This window comes from Myodes glareolus, chromosome 22, assembly GCF_982192425.1.
Source record: "Myodes glareolus chromosome 22, mMyoGla1.1, whole genome shotgun sequence".
NCBI lineage: Eukaryota > Metazoa > Chordata > Mammalia > Rodentia > Cricetidae > Myodes > Myodes glareolus.
Window position 1 is genome coordinate 12,420,316 of NC_142047.1, and position 21,694 is coordinate 12,442,009.

The window sequence follows — 21,694 nt, forward strand, 5'->3', positions numbered from 1 at the left end:
GGGTGCTGCGCGTGCGTGGGGCGGGAAAGAGGTGGAGGGCTGCAGGTGTGAGGGCGCAGTGGCGTGACGAGCGGAGGGCCGTAGCTCTCGCCACTGTGCCCTGTTCTGTCCCGCTTTGTGGGAGAGCGGGGGTGTTACTGCTGTCGGTCACTGTGGGGCAGGTTGCGGGGAGCGCTGCGTCCATGCTACCGGGCCTCAGGCCTTCGGGTCCCCCAGCGCCAGTCGACCACACGATTCCGTCTGTTGATGTTGTCATTTTCTCAAAATGTCACGCAAGTAATTTAGGCTATTTATTCCCCATCAGTTGGAAGCTGATCTCGTCCCTACTAAGGACAGAGTGACTTCGTCTCTGCTGTGGCCCAGGTTGGTTCTGGTTTGCCTTGAGTCCCACAGCCCGAAGACCAGAAGCGACACCCCTGCCTCAGGTGGCCCTGGTTAAAGTCACTTTGGTGGTTCACCAGTGGTCTCTCAAAAGCTTCCAAGTACTCCACATCCCAGATACATAACTTTAGGCCTTGTCGGGGTCGGGTGGGGCACAGTCGTCTTCATCCCAGAGACTAGAGTAGAGGTCCTGAGGAGGACAAAGGTAGTTCCTTCACACAGGGAAAGGGTGTGAATTCCTACCTGGCCATTGCCCAAGATGGCTATGACCCAGTGTCCCAGTTCGCGCCCTGCAGGAATTAAGCTGATCCCCCTCATCAGGTCGCCAGATGGGCCCGGTGGAAGAGGGAGACCACTGGGTACACACGGGGACATAAAATGCTGACAACAGCTATAGAATTTTGTTTGTTGCTTTCAGATTTCTCAGGGAAAGATAAAATGAATAAGAAGAAGAAGCAGCGAGACTCAGGTATTTGGTTTATTAAAATTGGCATTATTACTATTATGTTTCATTTTGCTTCATCGACACAGGGTTTCTTTGTGTAGCCCTGGCTGCCTTGGAACTTGCTCTGTAGACCAGGCTGGCCTCGGATTCATGGAGATGCAGTTGCCTCTGCCATCGCTGCCCAGGGCACCACCACTGTCTGCCTTCAAGTTGGCTTTTTAGTATTCATTTATTTGCGGTACTGGGCCTAGAACATAGACCTTCCTGCATGATAAATGCTCTGCCGTGAAACCACATCTCTGTCCCAAGTTGACCGTTTTATTTTTGATGTGTGTTTTTGAAATGGGGGTGTATTCATGCCATGTGTGCTGACTGTTTTATGTCAGTGTGTCTCAAGCTGGAGTCATTTGAGAAAAGGGACTCTCAACTGAGAAAATGCTTCCAAAAGATTTGCCTGTAGCTAAGTTTGTAGTACATTTTCTTGATTAATGATGAGTGTGGGTGGGCCCAGCTCACTGGGGAGACATAGTGCATGGGGGGAGGCAAGTAGTCCTGAGTTAGATAAGAAAGCCAGGAGGCTGCTTCCCTCCTGCCTCCCTTTGATGATGGACTATGATGTAAAAGTGTAATAAACCCTTTCTTCCTCAATTTTGCTTTTGCTCACAATAGTAGAAATCCTAATTAATATATCATGTAGCTCAAGCTGGCTTTGAACTTGTTAGCTTCCTGCCTTAGCTTACTGTGCACTGGGATAAAGGCCTGTAGACCAAGCCTAGGTGTTTTGCTGTTTTATAAATAGACAAATTCTAACTCTGGGGCTGCAAAGGTGGCTCAGTAAAATGCTTGGCAAGCAAGCAAGAGGAGCCCAATCTCCAGACTCATTTTAAAAACACCAGGTATGATGGCCCGTGCTTGTAGTCCCAGTGACTTCCTGGCCAGCCAAGTCTAGCCTACGAGGCGAGTTCCACATCAGTGAGAGACCCTCATAAAACAATGTGGGCTGAGCAGTTGGCTCAGTGACTGACGAGCATGCTGTGCCAGCACGAGGACCTGGGTCTGGATTCCTACCACTCACATAGGAGCTGGATATAATGGTGCCTGATTATGACCCCAGCACTAGAGGGGGAGGAGACAGCTAGTCTAGACGCAACAGGGAACCCTAGGTTCAGGGAGAGATCTTATCCCAAAAAAATAAAATGTAGGACTGGAGAGATGGCTGCTTTTCCAGAGGACCCGAGTTCAGTTCCGAGAACCCATATGGAAGTTCACAACCAATTGTATGTAACCCCAGTTCCACACCCTCTTCTGGTCTCCAAGAGCATGCATGTGGTGCACAGACATACGTGCAGTCAAAATACCCAAACAAGTAAAATTTAAACATTTTAGAAGTTATAAAGGAAGACACTTAATACTGACTTGTGACCTCCACATGCTCAGTTGTGATATTTTATTTGTATTTTAATAAATTAAGCTTTGCCAGAATGCAAAACGGCCACACTAGTCAGCCAAACAGACCAGGCAGTAGTGGCACACACCTTTAATCCCAGCACTAGAGAGGAACATAAGGTGAGATGAGACAGGAACTCGCTCTCTTTCAGTCTGAAGATTTCACAGAGGTAAGAGCTCTCTAGTGGGTTGGCTGCTTTGCTTTTCTGATCTTCATCTTGAACCCCTGGATCTGTCTCTGGGTTATTATTGTTTGTGCTACACTCACACTCAGGCAAAAGCACTGGCATACACATGTAGGTAACACACACACTTACATCAAGGTAGAAAGCTCTTGAAGAATGATGCCTGGTGTTGTGTTCTGGCTTATGCACCTGTACTCTCTTCCACACACTATCTGATGAATCTGGTCCTGAACTCCTCTGGGTTCAGGTGACTCTCCTACCTTAGTTTTCTGAGTAGCTGGGACCACACATACCACTACCACCATACCAGCTCTTGATAGCGCTTAATTGGTGCTTTTCACCAGAATGCTAATATGATGACCTTAAGCTCCTTAAAAGATGGTGAAGTTTAAGTACAGGCAAGTAAGAATAACAGGAATTATGAAGGCTGTATAGTAGAGTGAAGGTTTTCTATTAGCCACTGGTCCTAAGGCTAGGGGACCAAGAGGTCTTTCCCACTTCATTCAGGTTTCAGGACGGAAGTATAACCACTCAGCCGCGATTCCTGCACAGGGCCAATGCCAGATCAACTGCTGTGTGGCTGTTTCTAACCTAGATTTCAAAAGATTGGCTGGTAGAGCTCTGTTCCCTTCATTGTGGGTAAAGTAGTCTGTGCCTCAGGTCCCAATCACGTAAACCAGTACAGGAAATGCAGCTGCCTTGATTTGTGTTTGCAGTGCTGGGGATGCACCAGGGCCTCGTGCCGTGAGCCAAATGCTCTACCACTCTGATTACCGCTAGCATAAAAGCCAGATAAAGGCATCCCTTGGTCTTCTGACTGACTCTGGGTATGTCTTTGGGTGCCAACTGCTGTCCCCCACTCATGGCAACTGTGACAGTGTCGCCAAGGTTAGCCATCTCATGACCTGTTGACCTGGCCCTATCTAAATAATCAAACCCACCTGTCGACAGTGCAGTTTCCCTGCTAGAGGCCACTAAGCAGCCATTGCTTGGCTCCACAATCTGTGTGCCTTCACGAGAGGAAAGGGGCCCTTGGTTCCTGATGTCCTAAACTATCATGTGATGTATATTTGTGGGTGGAGTTTTTTGTTGTTTTTTGTTTATTGCGCACCTGAGTATTTTGTTGGAAAATATCATGAATGGTTATGAGAAAAATATGTATTTTTCCCCTTCAAACTGAAAACTTTAAGTCTACCATTTCTTGATTGCACTGAAAAAATAACTACCTAGCCTTGTGGTTTTCCCATTGCTAGCCCAGGATCTGTCTCCCTTTTCCCTCGTGTGAGAGGCCACCATTCCCCACACTGACTGGTTTAGCAGAGTTCCAGTGGGATTTTGAAACCCGTGAGTGTAACACAAACAATAAAAACCCAGAGACAGATCCAGGGGTTCAAGCTGAAGGATCAGAGGAGCAGAGCAGCCAACCACTAGAGAGCTCTTACCTCTGAGAAATCTTCAGACTGAAAGAGAGCGAGTTTCTGTCTCATCTCACCTTATATTCCTCTCTAGTGCCGGGATTAAAGGCATGCACCACCACCGCCCGGCCTCTATGACTAACTAGTGTGGCTGCTGGGATTATAGGTGTGTGCCACCACTGCCTGGCCTGTTTGACTGACTAGTGTGGCTACCTTTGCACTCTGATCTTAAGACAAGGTTTATTTATTAGATTATAAACAAAATATCACCACAGGTAAGGCTAGGACATGGAGATTTTGAGAGGATGTTACTGTTGCTAGTGAATTCCAGTATAGCTAATAGTTGGTTGCATACTTTTTTTTTAAAAAAGTAAATGAATTTTCCATGATTAAATGTAAAATTTGTGACTGAATATAAGATGTTAACATATTTTAAGTCAATAAATAAGATCAAATCCATTTTCCAGGCATTGAGGGATGGTTCAGTTGATAAAGTGCTTGCCTTGTAACCATGAAGACATGAGTTCAGTCCCCACACCCATGTAAAAGCTAGGTATGGTGACATGTGCTTGTATTCCCAGTAGTGGAGTGGAGGAGCAGACACAGGCCCATTACTGGAGCTTATGGGCCAGCCAGCCTAGCCTACTAGGCAAGTTCCAGGTGAGTGAGAGACTCTCTAAAGCAAGGGACAAAACCTGTCTTAGCTTCTGTTCTGTTGCTGTGAGAGACACTATCACCAAGGCAACTTAGAGAGCACTTGATTGGGGACTTGCTTACAGTTTCAAAGGGTGACTTCAAGACCATCAGGGCGGGGGTATAGCAGCAGGCAGGCATGGCATTATAGCAGTAGCTGAGAGCTTACATCTTCCATGTGCAGCAGGCCCAGGGGAGGTGGCAAGGAGAGGAGAGAGAGAAAGACTGAAACGAGACCTGCTGTGGGCTTTGGAAATCTCCAACAAGACCACACCTCCTAATCCTTCCTAAAACAGTTTTGTCACCTAATCAGTGCACAGAGGCAGTTTACCTCTGAATTCAAGGCCAGCCTGGTCTACAGAGCGAGTTCTAGTACCTCCAGGAGCTACATAAAGAAACCTTGTCTTGAAAAAACAAAATGAACTAATCTTTTCTTTTTTCTGTGCTGAGTATGAACCCAGGCCTGGGACATACCAAGCAAGCTGCTGTTTGTGAGCAATTTCAGGCAACCAGACAAAGCTATTTACTTTTGTCTTCTGCGGCAGAGAGGTGGGGACATAGAAACATAAGGAATTCCTGGGCCCTCAGTGCTGGTTGGAGAGGATGGTCTGGGCAGTGGTGTGGACAGAGGATGGAGCACACCCAGGAGTGCAGGACACCTGCAGGGTCTTATTGAAGGCGCTGCTCCGCAGATGCACAGCAGCAGAGCAGAAGGAAGGACTGGAGGGCTGGGGCGTGGCTTAGCAGTAGAACACTTGGCAAGCGTACCTCAGGTCCCCAGTTCCATCCTACCCCTACAGTTGTTCACGTTCATGCAATAGGTGTAGTGCATGTGCATTTGTGTATGCCTCTGTATGTAGAGGTCAGTGTCAGGTGTTTTCTCGGTCACTCTTTGAGTCAGGGTCTCACCAATTGGGCCAACAAGCTCCAGAGATTTGTCTTTCTCTGATCCTACAGAGTGGGGACTACAGTCTTAGGCTACCACTTCCTGACTCTTTTTTTTTTCTTTTTGTTTTTTTCAAGACAGGGTTTCTCTGTAGCTTTGGAGCCTTTGTAGACCAGACTGGTCTCGAACTCACAGAGATCTGCCTGCCTCTATCTCCTAAGTGCTGGGATTAAAGGCGTGTGCCACCACCCCCAACTCTATTCCTGGCTCTTACATGCATATTGTAGATCTAACTCAGGTTCTTCCCGTGCTTGTACTGTGTAGCAAGTCTGACTGAATTCCAGAAAGACAATATTCAGGTTTGGTTTTTCTATTTTGTTGTAGGAAGAAGCCCAGTATGCAGTAGGTGCTCTATAAATGTCCAAAGGACTCTTATAATAAGCTTCCTTTTGGGCCACTAACCAGCTCCCAAGTCATGATACAGAAACTTGTTATTAGTTATGAATGTTCAACCTTATCTTAGGTCTTGTTTTAATCTGATTCTCTTTATCTACATTTTGCTGGAGGGCTTTTTAATCTTCCTTCTTTCTGTAAATCTTACTTTCCTGTTTGCTGTGTCGGGCTGACTGGTGGCTGCCTGGCTTCTGACCTATGTGTTTCCCTTTCTTTCTCCTTTATTCCTTGAGCCTAGACTTCTTCTCCTTATTCTCTCTGCCCACCAATCCCACCTATCCCTCTACTGCCTAACTCTTGGCCATTCAATTATGTTTTTTATTAGAACAGTAAGGAGCCTTAGGCAGGCAAGGTGAAACAGCAACATATCTTTACTTAATTAAACAACTGCCATTGGGCTTTTATTGTTGTTGTTGTTTGTTTGTTTGAAAAAGGGTCTCATGTAATCCAGGCTGGCCTCAAACTCTCAATCCTTCTACCTTCGCCTCACAAGCGCTAGAACTAAAGGCATGCACCGCCACCTGACTTCTGTGTGTGCTCAGCGCTTTAGACTACTGAACACTAGTGCTGACTTGTAATTCCTCTACTCAAAACAGAGGAAGAAAGAGGACAAGCTCAGCTTGTATGTGGCTCAGTCATAGGGGACAGGTGTAAAAAGCCGAATGATCTTGTTCCATTCTGTAGCGCATGTGCCACTACAAGACAGTACGGTACTTGAGCCAGGAACTAAGCTGGAGACTTAAAAACACATAGACAGAAACAGACAGACAGACATGGACACGAGTCATTCTTGATAAAAGAATGCCTAGAATGGCCAGTTTATTGTGCTCAGGGGAAGCTTATATAGGGATCCTTAGCCTACTTGATGAGAGCCGCTGTCTCAAACAATAAGCCGAGTGACTCCTGGGAAATTACACTATATGTTCACCCCTGGCCCCCATGCACATGCACATGCACAGACAGGTACATTTGCACATGGACACATAAAGCCCTTGAATCAGCTTCCAAAATGCGAGCTACCTATCATTCCTGCATTTTGGAAGCTGGGGAAGCAGGACAGAGAGTTCATGGACAGCCTGGGCTACAGGTAAGATCCTGTCTCAGCAGATAAAAAAGAACCTGATTGTATGACCACATGAGGAAATAGGTCCTGTGTCTTGAATGGGGCTCCCTTCCATCTCCCCATCACCAGGTTAGCACCAGAACTGGCCTTCCTGCCCTCAACACAGACCCACTCACCTATAGTCTAGCTGTGGCTCTCCTGTGCTAAACTGACAACCATGCTGTAGCCTGGTCTGCCCTCCTGCCCCTCACTTCCCTCTCCAAAGCAGGGGTCAGCCTCCCTTCCTCAAAACCTTCTAAGAACCCACGGCTGAAAGACCCCCAGGGAAGCTGCCAGAGCTCCATGCTGATGCAGTCACGCCGTTCCAGAGAGTCAGAAGACAGCCCAGAACCTGCTGCCTCTGGAGAGCCAGGTGGGGAGGAATCACGACCCGCAGCTTCCAGGTAGGTGGCTCCATTCCCCCAGGAGAAAGGTTATAGTTAACACTGATCCAGTCACATTCTCAGCTGTACTACAGGTTGAGGCTGGGAAGACAGCTCAGTTGGAAAGGCACTTCTTTTCACAAGCATCTCCAGCATCCATGTAAAAACATCTCAGCATGGTGGTGTGTGCACTCCTGTAATCCCAGTGCTGAGGAGGTAGGACAGGTGGATCCCTGGGGCTCACTGCCTAGCCAGTATAGCCTAATTGGTGAGTTTCAGGCCAGTGAGTGACTCTGTCTCAAAGTGCCCTGAGGATGACACCTGAGGTTGTCCTCTGTATGCATGTATGTACATATACACACATAAGAAAACAGGCCAGTTATGATGACATACACCTTTAATCCCAGCACATGGGAAGCAGAGGCAAGTAGATACCTATTAGTTTGAGGCCAGCCTGGGTTACATAATGAGACCCTATTTCCAAAGGAAAGGAAGAGATGAAAGAAGGAAGGAAGGAGAAAAGTAGAATTAGGAGGAGCAAAATGACTGGTAACTGATGTCTTTGAGGAAGACAGTGTGGGCTAAGTGACCACATTTACTGAATTAAAAATATTGAGGCTTGGAGATGGAGAGATGGCTCAGTGGTTAAGAGCCCTGACTGTTCTAGAGCATCCGAGTCAATTCCCAGCACCCACGTGGCAGCTAGCAAATGTCTATAACTCCAAGCTCTTGACACCCTTACACAGACATACGTGCAGGCAAAAGGTCAGTGCAATTAAATAAAAATCAATTATTTAAAAAAATATATTGAGGCTTGTGCTCAGCCCAGTATAAGTTCTCCATGTATGTCTGTCTGATTTCAGGTCACAGCAGACTTGCCAACAGTGGCACCATGAAGCCACAAGTGTTGGCTCTGCAGACTTGTGTGAGCCACACATCACCTAATCCTCCCTCCCAGAAAGTCACAGAGATTTAATCCTCTTCTAAACCAGTAGGGATGCACTGCTATGAGGCCTTCCAGTCTACAAACATAGTGGAAGGGACAAGAATTCTACCCATCTTGTGCTATTTTTTTTTAAATGTACTAAGAAATGCACCTGTGGGGCTGAAGAGATGACTCAGTGAATAAGAGCACTGGCTACTCTTCCAGAGATCTTGAGTTCAATTCTCAGCAACCACAAGGTAGCTCACAACCATCTATAGTGGGATCTGATGCCATCTCTGCCATAACATTGTACATGCAGATAGAATAATATACATATTATTACATGTATAATGTAATATAAAATAATATTATTTTTTATAATATTACATAATTAATAAAATACATAAAATACATAAAATAAATAAACCTCTCTTTAAAAAAAGAAGAAATAGCACATATAGAGAATAAGAAAAGAAAACCAATATAAAACAAACAGCAAAATGTGGAGAAGAATCTTGCTGGTGCTCCAAAAGCCACACAAATGACCTCAATGTAAAACTTGTTATTCCCTCTGCAGTGCTGGGATGGAATCCAGCCCTCATGTCCGTGTTCTACCGAGCTATCCCAGCACCTAAAAATATTTTTAAAAATATTTGTTTTGAAACTGGGTGGTGGTGGCGCACACCTTTAATCCCAGCACTCAGGAGGCAGAGGCAGGTGGATCTCCGTGAGTTCGAGGCCAGCCTGATCTACAAGAGCTAGGTCCAGGACAGGCTCCAAAGGCACAGAGAAACACTGTCTCAAAAAACAAAACAAAAAACAAAAACAAAAAAAAAATTGACTTTGAACTCACAGAGATCTGCCTGCCTCTGCCTTCTGAGTGATGGGATTATAGGCGTGCACCACCATGCCTGGTTAGAATTCTCTTTTCTTTTTCTTCCCTTTCTCTTTCCTTTCTTGGTGTGTGTGGATGGGAGCTGACTTGCAGCACATCATCTGTGTGACTGTCAGAGGATATCCGGGACAACCTATGGTGTCAGTTCTGACTTCCCACTTCTTTGAGACGGTGTCTGTTGTTCTGCTGTGGACAGGCCAGCTGCTCACAGGCCTTCAGGGGTTCCCCTGCCTTGTCACAGGGTGCTGGGATTACAGTTCTTGTACTACTCCCTTAGCTTTTATATAGGTCTGCTTGTGTGGCAAGGGCTTTTATCCATGGAGCTATCTTTCAGATTCTTATTTTTTTTTCTGTTTTGTTTGCTTGTTTGTTTGTTTGTTTTGCTTTTTATTTGTTTGGAGACAGGGTTTCTCTGTGTAGCAATCCTAACTGTCCTGGAACTCAATTTGTAGACCAGGCTGGCCTCAAACTCACAGAGATCTGCCTGTTTCTGCCTCTGCCTCCTGAGTGCTGGGATTAAGAACATGTGCCACCAGGCCTGGCCCAGATTTTTATTTTATTGCTAAGTAATACTGCACTCTGTAAATCTCACCCTGTCAAAGCAGATGATGTGGGCACTTGCATAGCAGGCGCCAGGCTCTGGGTTCCATCCTCAGCCTTGTGTAGGGGAAATGGAACTGATGTGTTTTTAAACCCTAAGAAGCAATTTCCAGGCCCTCCCTGGAAGATTCAGAATTACTTTTCGTTTAGGTTCTCACTTCCCTTTGTTCTTGAGAAAGTAAGTGTGTAGGGATATGTTGTGGTATATGTATTTGTGCCTGTGTGTCTGTGTGTGAGCATGTTTTGGGGATAGAACCCATAGCCTCACACACTAGGCTCGACTGCTGGAGCTGCACCCACTCCCATTGTCTTGGTATTTACATAACATCTAGAAGGACTTCAAATCCTCTCTTTTGCCTCTTCTCACTCAGCTGCCTTGTGGAGGACACAAGAGCTGCCTCTGACCTCCTGGAGTCAGCAGAAGAGCTGGTCCCCTTGCCTCCTTCCCAGGTGAGCCTCCTCCTGTATGGTCTATATCCTGTTCCTGTTCGCGGCCAGCAGCTCTTACTGCCCACAGGGATGCAGGGACATAAGACACTTGTGTGAAACTACAACAAAAGAAGTCAAAGCAAGACATGGTGGTGCACACCTTAATTACAGAACTTGGGAAACAGAGGTGGGTAAATCTCTGAGTCCAAGGCCAACATGGACCATATAGTAAATTCTAGACTAGCTTAGGCTATAGAGTAAAGCCTTGTCTCAAAAAAACAAGATAAGCTGGGGCTGGAGAGATGACTCAGCGGTTAAGAGCACTGATTGCTCTTCAGAGAATCCGAGTTCAATTCCCAGCACCCACATGACAGCTAATAACTGTTTGTAACTCCAAGATCTAACACCCACACACAGACATACATGCAGTCAAAACACCAATAAATTATTTTAAAAAAGAAAAACAAGGTGACAGGGTTGGGGATGTAGGGTAAGAGGAGGAACAGTTGGAGATGTAGCTCAGTTGGTAGAATGCTTGCTCTAGAATGCATGAAGAACTGGGTTTATCCCCAGTGCTACATAAAACAGGCATGATGCCCGTAATTCTAGCACTCCAGAGAAGAAGACAGGAGGACCAGGAATTGAAAATCAACCTCGGCTATATATCAAGATCAAGGCCAGCCTAAGTTATATGAAATCTTATCTCTGACAAAGAAGCAAAAAATATCAAATAGAAAAAAGAAAGCATATTTAACAAGTAGTGCTGGCATAACTGGATATCAACATGTAGAAGAATGAAAATAGACCCATATCTATCACCATGCACAAAACTCAAGTTCAAATGGATCAAAGACCTCAACATAAAGCCAGCCACACTGAACCTTGTAGAAGAGAAAGTGGGAAGTACACTTGAATACATTGGCACAGGAGACCACTTCCTAAATATAACCCCAGCAGCACAGACACTGAGAGAAACAATTAATAAATGGGACCTCCTGAAACTGAAAAGCTTCTGTAAAGCAAAGGATATGGTCAACAAGACAAAACAACAGCCTACAGAATGGGAAAAGATCTTCACTAACCCCACATCAGACAGAGGTCTGATCTCCAAAATATACAAAGAACTCAAGAAATTAATCATCAAAAGAACAAATAATCCAATAAAAAAAAAATGGAGTACAGACCTAAACTGAGAACTCTCAACAGAGGTATCTAAAATGACTGAAAGACACTTAAGGAAATGTTCAGTATCCTTAGTCATCAGAGAAATGCAAATCAAAACAACTGTGACAGTTCATCTTACACCTGTAAGAATGACCAATATCAAAAACACTGATGACAATTTATGCTGGAGAGATTGTGGGGAAAAGGGAACACTAATGCATTGCTGGTGGGAATGCAAGCTGGTACAACCCCTTTGGATGTCAGTGTGGCAATTTCTCAGAAAATTAGGAAACAACCTTCCTCAAGACTCAGTAATACCACTTTTGGGTATATATCCAAAGGATGCTCAATTGTGCCACAAGGACATATGCTCAACTATGTTCATAGCAGCATTGTTTGTCATAGCCAGAACCTGGAAACAACCTAAATGCCCTTCGACCGAAGAATGGATAAGGAAAATATAGTACATTTACCCAATGGAGTACTATGCAGCAGAAAAAAAATGACAACAGCTTGAATTTTGTAGGAAAATGGATGGAGCTAGAAAACATCATTTTGAGTGAGGTAAACCAGACCCAGAAAGACAATTATCACATGTACTCACTCATAGGTGGTTTTTAAATATAAAGCAAAGAAAACCAGCCTACAAACCACAATCCCAGAGAATTTAGACAACAATGAGGACACTAAGAGAAACTTACATAGATCTAATCTACATGGGAAGGAGAAAGTATAAAAAGACAAGATCTCCTGAGTAAATTGGGAGCATGGGGACCTTGGGGGAGGGTTGAAGAGGGGAGAGAAAAGGCAGGGATGGGAGCAGAGAAAAATGTAGAGCTCAATAAATATCAATTAAAAAAACGGGCAGTGGTGGCACACACCTTTAATCCCAGTACTTGAGAGGCAGAGGTAGGAGGATCTCTGTGAGTTCGTGGCCAACCTGGTCTACAAGAGCTAGTTCCAGGACAGGCTCTAAAGCTACAGAAACCCTGTCTCAAAAAACCAACAAAAAATAAGATAAAATAAAATTAAAAATTAAAAAAAAAATGGAATCTTATCTCAAAATTCCAGTGGGGGTACAGCTTCAAAAAGGAGTAGCTGGGCAAGGTGATCCACACCTTTAGTCCTAGCACTCAGGAAGCAGAAGCAGCCTGCTTTACACAGTGAGTTCCAGGACAGCCAGGGTCGCATAGAGAGAGCTTGTCTCAAAGAAAGAAAGAAAGAAAGAAAGAGAGAGAGAGAGAGAGAGAGAAAGAAAACAAATAAATAGTACGGGTTTAAGGGTTGGTCCGTAACTGAGTAGTTGAGCACTTCGCACTTCCTAGGATGCAGCGAAGTTTAATCCTGAGTACTGAAAGAAAAAAACGGGGTGGGGGTGTTGGGGCTGCTGTTCCTAAGACCCCATTCTTCCACACTGCTGCTTTATTCTTGTGTCCCTTTTACAGAACTCAGGTGGGAGGTTTGTCCCCCAGTTTGCCAAACCAAAGAAGACAGTAAGAAGAAAAGCCAAGGCGTGGGAAGAGGTTCCAGAGAGCTGCACCGGAAGCCAGGTAAGAGCCTCCCTTCCCTTAGCTGGCTGCTCCTGCTGATTAACCGTGGTCTTCCTTGACTTGGCAGTCACACTCAGGCTCCTGGTTTGCACTGTGTGCTAAACAGCACATCTGAGACCACTCTGTACCATGGCTCAGTTTACATGGAGATAGTCAAATTCAGAAAGGTAGTATATTTTTCCTGACAGCTTCCTCTGCTTCTTGGGGGCTTCTGTACAAGTCAGGAACATTTAAAAATGTGGGGGCTGGAGAGATGGCTCAGCAGTTAGAAGCACTAGCTGCTCTTCCAGAGACTCCAGAGTTGGAGTTTCAGGCAGTTGTGAGCCCCCTGAAATGGGTGCTGAGAATCAACATCAGGTCCTCTGCAAGAATACTATACACTCTTAAATGCTTGGCCATCTCTCCAGCCCTCAAGAGTCTTAGGATTGTCCTTGCCATCATGAATCCTGGGGTTGACAATGTTGTTGATGTGACATGCCCCTGGAGGAGAGTACATAGTGGCCTTTGCTGCAGCAGTGTTTGTAATACTCCCCAACTGGAAACACTCTGGATAACCATCAGTGGGTGAACGTTAGGGTTGGGGAATGGGTCAGTGGTAGAGCACTTGAGTAGGCAGTACACAAATGTAAATAGATCGCACAGAACCCTGGGTCATCTATCCCCAACACTGCATAAACTGGGATGGTGCTTGCTTGAAATACCAGCTCTTAGAAGGTATATGGAAATGGGAGGATCAGAAGTTCAAGGCTATCCTGAGCTATGTACCAGCTTTTGAGATCAGTTTGGGCTTCGTGAGAACTAGTCTTGGGAGGGCCGGGGATTGGGAGTTGGGATTATAGAGTTACGGCAAACAGGTGGTTGACAGGTAGGAAAGACAGTGGATAGCATGTGGGAGAGGTGGAATGCGGCTTTTTTTTTTTTTTAATTATTTTTGTTTTATTTCTTTTTATTTCTTTTTGTTTTTTGAGACAGGGTTTCTTCTGCATAGCTCTGGCTTCCTGGAACTTGCTCTGTAGACCAGGCTGGCCTTGAACTCACAGAAATCCCCTTGCCTCTGCCTTCTGAGAGCTGGGATTAAAGACGTGTGCCACCACCACCTGGCTTAGAGTGTAGATTTTTTTTTTAAAGAACAAACAAATGAACCTGGGAAGTGGTGACACATGCCTTGAATCTCAGTACTTGGGAGCCAGAGACAGGAGATCTTTGTGAGTTCCAGGACAGCCAGGGCTACAAAGAGAAACCCTGTCTCCAAAAACAAATTAAAAAACAAAAACAAAAACAAAAAAAACCCAAACAGCTATAGTTGGACACATTGATGCATACTTGTAATTGCAGCACTCAGGTGTCTGAGACAGAATCTCACTATGTGGTCCAGAACAGCCTCAAACTCTGAACCCTTCCTCAGCCTCTCAATGTGATGATATATGTGTGCCACCAAGTCCAGCCCAACCCCAGCTTTTTTGTAATGGCGTTTTTATTACCTGTATACATATGTATGTTTACGAGTATGGGTGTTCGTGAGCCACAGTGTGCATGTGAGAGTAAGAAGGCAACTTTATGAAGTCTGTTTTCTCCACCATGCTGTGACAGAGAGTGCCACTCTACCCACCAGGCCTTCTCACTGGCTCTGGTGTATCTTATTTAAGTTGATTAGAGGCTGGTGTGATGGATCAGCAGGTTAAGACTCTTGTCACCAGATCAGACAACCTGACGACCCTTGTAGTGAAAGCAGAGTGACTGACTTCCACAAGCCGTCCTCTGGTCTCCATATGTACATTGTGGCAAGTGTATGCACACACACACACACACACACACACACACACACACACACAATGTAATAAGCTGATGTGTCTCAAGTGCCATTGGGTCAACTGGAAGCAGAGCCTTTAAACCCTTCATTGACTCTCTGGGGGTGAGGGTAGAACTCAGAGCCTTGTGTAACTAGGCAAGTGCTTGCTGTACCTAGTGGTGGGTGCAACCATCTGATCCTGAGGACAGGGCTTGTACCAACTAGAAAATTCTTCAGAGTGCTTGATTATCTGAGGCTGGAACTGAGTCTTCTTATTTCCACAGGAAACATGGCCAGAGCTGGGTGCCCTCCAGGCAGGAAGCCAGCCAAAGAAGGAGTCCCCAAGGTTCCCTCTCCACGATGCCCGGAGGCCAGAAGACCAGACATGGGCAGATGGTGCCTGCTCAGAGGAGAGAACTATCTCAACAGATGCTGGAAGCCTAGGGAACAATGACTTTGAGATGCAGAGGGCCAGGGTTCAAGACAGTACTAGCCAGGAAAGGCACCTGTCAGACGGTGATGCTGAAGGGAGAGAGGCAGATGGCAGAGCCCCACAGGAAGGAGGTGCCCAAGGAGGGGAACCCCAAGAAGAAGGCATCCTCTCCATTTCAGCACCAGCTCCTGCCTCAGATCCCACTGTACCTGTCCCCACGCACATACTCAGTAGCACAGACGTAGCACCAAGCTGCAGCAACCCAGCAGATGCCTCTCTTACAGACAATGTCATCACAGCTGTGAGCTTAGATCCCTCTGTGCTGCAACAGAGGGCTCCAGAGGTGGCTGGGCTGCCAGGCTCTCCAGATGGGCAGACCCCTGGTGGAGACTGCACTGGGACTCTGCTGGGCTACACACCTCTTGCTGAGGAGACCACAGCAGGCAGAGAGGTCAGGCCGGAAGAGGGGTCCCCTGGTGACATCCTGGCCAGCCTTACCGAGACTGCAGTTCCCGAGAAAGAAGAGCCCATGGTGGATGCTGGAGATCCAGGCTGTACAGAACAGGAAATGGGTCCCGCTTTCAAGATCAAGGACCCTGACTCTGATGGGCAGTTGCCAGGAGGGACAGGAATGCTGCCTTTACAGGCACAGCCCATGAACCAGAAGGTAGTGGAGCTAAGCAGCCTAAATTGTCATCAAGACTTTGAGGACCTCAGTTTGTCCCCTCATACCTCCTCTCAGCTAGAACATAGCCATGCAGCTAGTGACCTTCCCCAGAGGACCAAGGCCTGTCATAGCAGTCCAGGAATTCCCATAGACCTGGCAGGGCAGCAGCCATCAGTTCCCAGTTCTAGAGATCAGGCTGCATGGCAGGAGTCCTCAGCAATGGAACTAGACTTCCTGCCCGACAGCCAGATACAAGATGCCCTGGATGCCCCCAATGTGGAGGCCCTACCTGAGCAGGTAAGAGCCTTCCTGTGCTCAACACACACAAACACACACACCCCACACCCTGGTCAGTGAGGTTCAAAGGCAAGATGGGGCTTATGTGTCCGACACTTCATATATGCAGCATAGGCATATGGGGGTGGAGGACACCCAGCAGCCTTGAACACGGTGGAATCAGGTTTTCCTGAAAGGCAGACCTGCTGGCTATCTGTGTGGGCCTGACTTATGTGACTGGGACCCCTGCTGTAACTAGAGCCCTCGGCTGTGCCACCCAGCATCTGCTCCTGGCTGGCAAGGGGATGTGGGAAACCACTACAAGTCGCACACCTGAAGAAGCTAGATGGAGGGAGGAGATTCACCCTGAACTGGAAAGAACCCTCGCTCCCTTGAGACTTGCTGGGAATCTTGACAAGATTTTCCTGTAGACACGTGAGAAATCGTGCTTTGTATTACCATTCCTAAGGGTCTTGTCCACTCACAGCTGCTCAGAAGTGGCCTTCTGTGCCTCTGAGCCAAGGCCAGCCATTCAAGGTCATTTGTCAACCCTTCTTCCTGGGAAAAGCCAGCCCTGCTGTCTGTTGCTGCACTGGACCTGACAAAGAGTTGTCTGCCACACCCTGAGACTAGGCAGGGAGTAGTACAGAGGCTGAGGGAGGCCAGGCACCTGCTGGAGAGGAGAAGCCTGTGGGGTATGTGTTCTGCTGGAGTCTAAAGTTGCTCTGTCTTGGAACGGAGCTTGGTGGTGTCCAGTAGACTATGCGAGTATCCTCCCAAAAAGCCAAGATTTCACACTGAGCCACAACCTCCTGTTGAGATATTTAGCTAGTCCAGTTTGCCACTTTGAGAGAAGCTTTTCATAAGACACAATCCCTCAATGCAAGCAAAGAATTGTACCTAGTGCTCAATGCAAGAAACAGGCAGCCATGCTTCAAGGCTGAGTTCCATCCTAGTACCAAAGGGATGGAGAGAGAGCCTGCCTTTCCATCCTTGTTGGGGAACTTGTTGGGCTATACTTCTCAGGACACTGGGCCTGTGGTGTAGGCCACCGTGACTTGTCTTAGTACTATGAGAAGCCCGGGTTCCATCCCACCTCTGTAAAGAAAATCTATCAGGACCAAAGGAATCTGGCATTTAGCTTGCGTCAGACAACAGACAGCGCCAGCCTGGGTGCGCCTATCTTTGATAATGGGTATTTCTGAACAAGTCAGGGTGACCCAGTCACTGAGCATGTTCCCACTAGAAGGCCATCAGCAGCCCAGCTCAACTGGAAGGCAGAATAGGACACCTAGGACCAAGAAAGGGTCTCCTGCTGGCCTCGCAGCCATTTCCACAGAGGACATGACTGTAGGTCACTCTGCAGTGACAGTCTCAACCTTGCACAGTGCTCTCTTGCCAGAGATGTGGTGGCTTTTCCTCACAGCTCCAGTGTTGGTCTGAAGCTGGCACAGCTGGCATGGCTGAATGGCATGTGTGGGGCTTTGGGCTCCATCCCTAGTACGTCAGGAAAACAGATCTTTTCATCCCTCCTAGGGTTTGGGCATTGGCTGGTCATATTTGGATGAGGCTTTCAGGGCTTCAAATACCATAGCCCCTTTTGTCAAAGGCAACACCCCCACAGGTATGCTAGAAGTGTGGCCCCTTTTAGAGGGGGACTACTCCCCACAGATGAGCAGTGTAGTAGAATGGGCAAATGTGAACATCCAATTTTATTTCATGGTTTTAGATGGTTTTGCAGGTTGCCCTGGCTGGGCTCAAATGACCTTCCTAGGTCTGTAACGCCAGTCCAGTACTGTCCCCTGATGAATTCCCATGCCAGCCTGTTTGCAGACTTTTCCACATAGGACTCTCCTTTATGAGGCAGGTAATAGCACGTCCTTTCTGTCATTGCCACTTGGGTTCCGAGACTGTGTCTCTGTAGGCCATGTTGACCTCAGACCCCCAGAGTTACATGTGCCCAGCTCCAGGGTCTTTTTTCTTTTTTGAAAGGAGGCCGAATCTCAGTCTCACAGTAACCACACTTGCACAGGGTAGCCTGGAACCCAGGAGGCTGGCCCCAAACTCACAAGCACCAATCCTGCCCTCACCCCTAAGTTTCTAGGACTACAAGTGTGTACCACCATGCCTGGCCATGGTTTTTGTTTTTTTCAAGACAATTCTCACTATGTAGCTCTGGCTGTCCTGGAACTCGCTTTGTAGACCAGGCTGGCATTGAATTCACAAAGATCCACTTGCCTCGGCCCCCCGAGTCCTGGGGTTAAAGATGTGCACCACTACACTCAGCTTTGCTCCAGGATGTTTGAGATACTTTTGGACACTTCCACAGTGATTGGGGTAAAACTCATCAGTGTATCTCGAGATGTATAGCAGCCTGTTGCAAGAACAAGAAAGGAGGGCAGAGGGGCTGGAGAGATGGCTCAGTGGTTAAGAGCATAGGCAGCTCTTCCAGAGGTCCTGAGTTCAATTCCCAGCAACCACATGGTGGCTCACAACCATCTGAAATGAGATCTGGTGCCCTCTTCTGGCGCACGGGCATACATGGAGGCAGAATGTTGTATACATAATAAAAAAATAAATAAATCTTTAAAAAAAAAGAAAGAAAGAAAGGCGAGCAGAGCAGATGTCTGGAGCTCCTCCTAAGCATCATACTTCCTCCTTAGGAGCTCAGCTAAAGGGAAGTCTTAGGTCTCCCTCTGCCAGCTTGAGTGATTCACACACTATCCCTGCTCCTTCCAGGGTTCTCCTGCAGGGAATGTGCCAGGCCTTGGCTGGTCTGTCCCTATCCCATATGCCGTCGGAGGATCCCCAAAGGCAGTGGCCAAAGCTCATCCCAGGTAGGCTTCCCAGTCTTCAATTCAGAATGAAAGCTGGGTGGGCTTGCTCTTTCTTTCTTTCTTTCTTTCTTTCTTTCTTTCTTTCTTTCTTTCTTTCTTTCTTTCTTTTCTTTCTCTCTTTCTTCTCTCTTTCCCTCTTTCCTTTCTTTCTTTCCTCTCTTCTCTCTCCTCCTCCTCCTCCTCTCTCTCTCTCTCTCTCTCTCTCTCTCTCTCTCTCTCTCTCTCCTCTCTCTGTGTAACAGTCCTGGCTATCCTGTAACTCGCTTTGTAGACCAGGCTGGCCTCAAACTCATGGAGATGCACCTGCCTCTGCCTCCCACCCAGCTTAGGCCTGTCTTTCAAAATGCCATGTGCTATATATCCTGGGAACTCAGGTGGCCTATGGTCCACACTCAAAGCAGTGCCTGTTCTTAGGAGCTGAGTCCCCTGGGGCAGTCCTCCAGCACCTTAGATTGGTGTCCTAAGAGGAGGAGCCTGGGTGGTCCTGAGCTCCATAAACAGGTGTCTAGTCAGGGCTGGGAACTGTGAGTAGAAACAAGTCTGAGGGTGCCCAGCTCTGGCTCTGGGCAGGTACCCTAGGGACTACCCCACCCTTCCTTACTACCCTGTCTGGCCCTCACAGGCCCTCCCTCCAATTACCTTGCACTTGAACCTGACCGTGTCTCTGCAGAGGCTTATCAATGATTTACTGCCAAGTTTCTGTTTCCACCAGGTAATCACAAAAGAGGGCTAGAATGGCACCCTGACCTCCTTGGCCCCTTCCCTCCTCCAGCCTTCCGCCTGCCACTTGTCAACAGCCCCTCCCCTATGTTGCTCACTTTCCCTTCAGTGTGCCTGAAGCAGGTTAGCCATGTTACTACAAAACATCCCAGTCAGTGCTGCTCCAGTGTGGGTCCTGGGTCCAGTGGGTGGCCTGGGGCTGAATGAAACTCTAGCCAGCTAAGGACCCAATAGGTAGCTATCATCAGGTGCCTGGAGCCTGTATGGCAGAACCGGGACTCATGAGTATAGGAAATTCAGAGGGAGACAGTTGTTAGCCTGAGCTGACAGGGTCCTTATTCTGCCTGTACATATATATAGATTGCACATCCCTATGGGAAATGTGGCATGTCCCCTTCCAGATTATCTTGAGTGCTGGGGATTATGGGGAGCAAATGGGGTAGCTCAGCTGGGCAATGGGGGCACACGTGCGCACGCCTTTAATCCCAGCACTCAGGAGGCAGAGGTAGGTGGGATCTCTGAGTTCGAGGCCAGCCTGGTCTACAAAGCGAGTTCCAGGACAGGCTCCAAAACAACAGAGACCCTGTCTAAAAAAATCAAAGGAGAAAGGTGGGGGTGGGGGGCTAAAGAGTTAAAATCTAATGATCAAGTTACTGGAAAAGAGTATTCCAGAGTCCTCGAAGAATGGCCAGGTGGGGCCCATTGGTGAGGAAGGCCACGGCAGCAGCACAAGCATGGCAGTATGTGGTGGCAGGGGTTGGAGGGAGGGATTGGGTCGGCCATTATAAGCCCCTCAAACCCAATGAATGGCTGACTCCTGAGTACTCGGGCCATTCCTTTCTTTCTCCTCCTAACAGACCGGCTGCGGGGACCTGGACTCAAGAGGCCTGCAGGATGCAAGATGCCACAGACACAGTGCGTGGCCTTGTGGTGGAGCTCTCCAGTCTCAAGTAAGGGCAGCTCAAGTCACCAGAGAGGATAGGGAACAAAGTAGAAACTGAGGCAGGACTACAGGGGAGGGAGTGGAAATGGGTATCTGGTTGTCCTGTCTCTGCCTCCACATTTGTGTGGTAGAATTTCTACTATCACCTCTGACCTGCATGGCTCAGGCTTTTACGTTCAAAGGGCAGGATGTGCCTGCACCTGCCATTTATGCACCTGTGAGGAGCCACCTGGCAGGTGTGGTCAGGTCGGCCCTGTGCATGGGAGCCCCAGCTAGTACTCCTTATTTTCCTTTCGTCTACAGCCGGCTGGTTATGAGCACCCACCGGGAACTGGAGGCCTTCAAGCGCAGGAAAGCCAAGCCTCTGCCTTACCTGACAAAGGGGTTGGGGAGCCTTGCTAGAGGGGATCAGGGCTGGAGGGACCTGTAGGCTGTTCCAGCCTGGACCCCCTAAGCCTTCTAGGCCGTTGGGGGTCAGTTTACCTGGGCTCCATATGCCAGAGGCTGACAGCTACCCCAGGTGCTCATCCCGCTTCCAGAGCCTCCTGAGCTGAGCTGCAGTTGCTTTTCCATTTGTTTCGGGAGGCGAGAGGTGCTCTTTGTTCTTTTCCGTTTTTGTCCATGTTACTTTTGGGAAAGCGGCGAATAAATGGTGCAGTCATAGCCCGTGAATCACAACTGTGTGGTGGAGACGTTCCCAGCTCGTATGTTCTGCCCACAGACCACTCTACCCTCCCTTCCACCTTCTGAAGGCTAGGTATAGGGCTAGCCAGGACCACTCCTGCCAGAACACAGGTCAGGGGCTCCCCACAGCTCAGTGTCCCAGGTTTCTAGGAGGATGGTTGTGTGTACACTGGTCACATCCATACACAGGTGGAGAGCACAAAGACAAGGTCCCAGGCAGGGTAAGACCCCAGCCTACTGCTTAGGAATGAGCTCTGATCATCTACCTTCCCTTACTCTGCCTCTGCACATGACAGTGTCTGGCTGCGACTGTTTGCTGAAGTACATGCCTAGTTGGCTCAGGCCTCCCCACTGAGCCTCTTCCTAGGGAACCCTGTGAGACAGGCAGGGTAT

General features: G+C 47.6%; 1 protein-coding gene across 2 annotated transcripts; it reads left to right on the top strand.

The window, feature by feature from the left end:
- The first annotated feature begins 13 nt into the window (after positions 1-13).
- Positions 14-21,295, top strand: Brme1 (break repair meiotic recombinase recruitment factor 1). Of its 2 annotated transcripts, none has more exons than XM_087900192.1 (9): positions 14-363; positions 800-850; positions 7,233-7,410; positions 10,181-10,259; positions 12,848-12,952; positions 15,026-16,138; positions 18,857-18,954; positions 20,532-20,624; positions 20,921-21,295. In XM_087900192.1, exons 2-9 carry the CDS (start codon positions 820-822, stop codon positions 21,045-21,047), a joined length of 1,824 nt encoding a protein of 607 aa, XP_087756318.1. In that variant the 5' UTR covers positions 14-363; positions 800-819; the 3' UTR covers positions 21,048-21,295. The 2 variants fall into 2 exon arrangements, with proteins under 2 accessions (XP_087756318.1, XP_048300439.2); XM_048444482.3 differs by having other exon boundaries at positions 7,236-7,410.
- Positions 21,296-21,694: the final 399 nt, after the last annotated feature.

Excerpts from the sequence above, each read along its gene's own strand:
- Brme1 (XM_087900192.1), top strand. The coding sequence starts at position 820 with ATGAATAAGAAGAAGAAGCAGCGAGACTCAG. Across the intron at positions 7,411-10,180 it reads TCACGACCCGCAGCTTCCAG|CTGCCTTGTGGAGGACACAA; the intron begins GTAGGTGGCTCC and ends CTTCTCACTCAG. Across the intron at positions 10,260-12,847 it reads TCCCCTTGCCTCCTTCCCAG|AACTCAGGTGGGAGGTTTGT; the intron begins GTGAGCCTCCTC and ends TCCCTTTTACAG.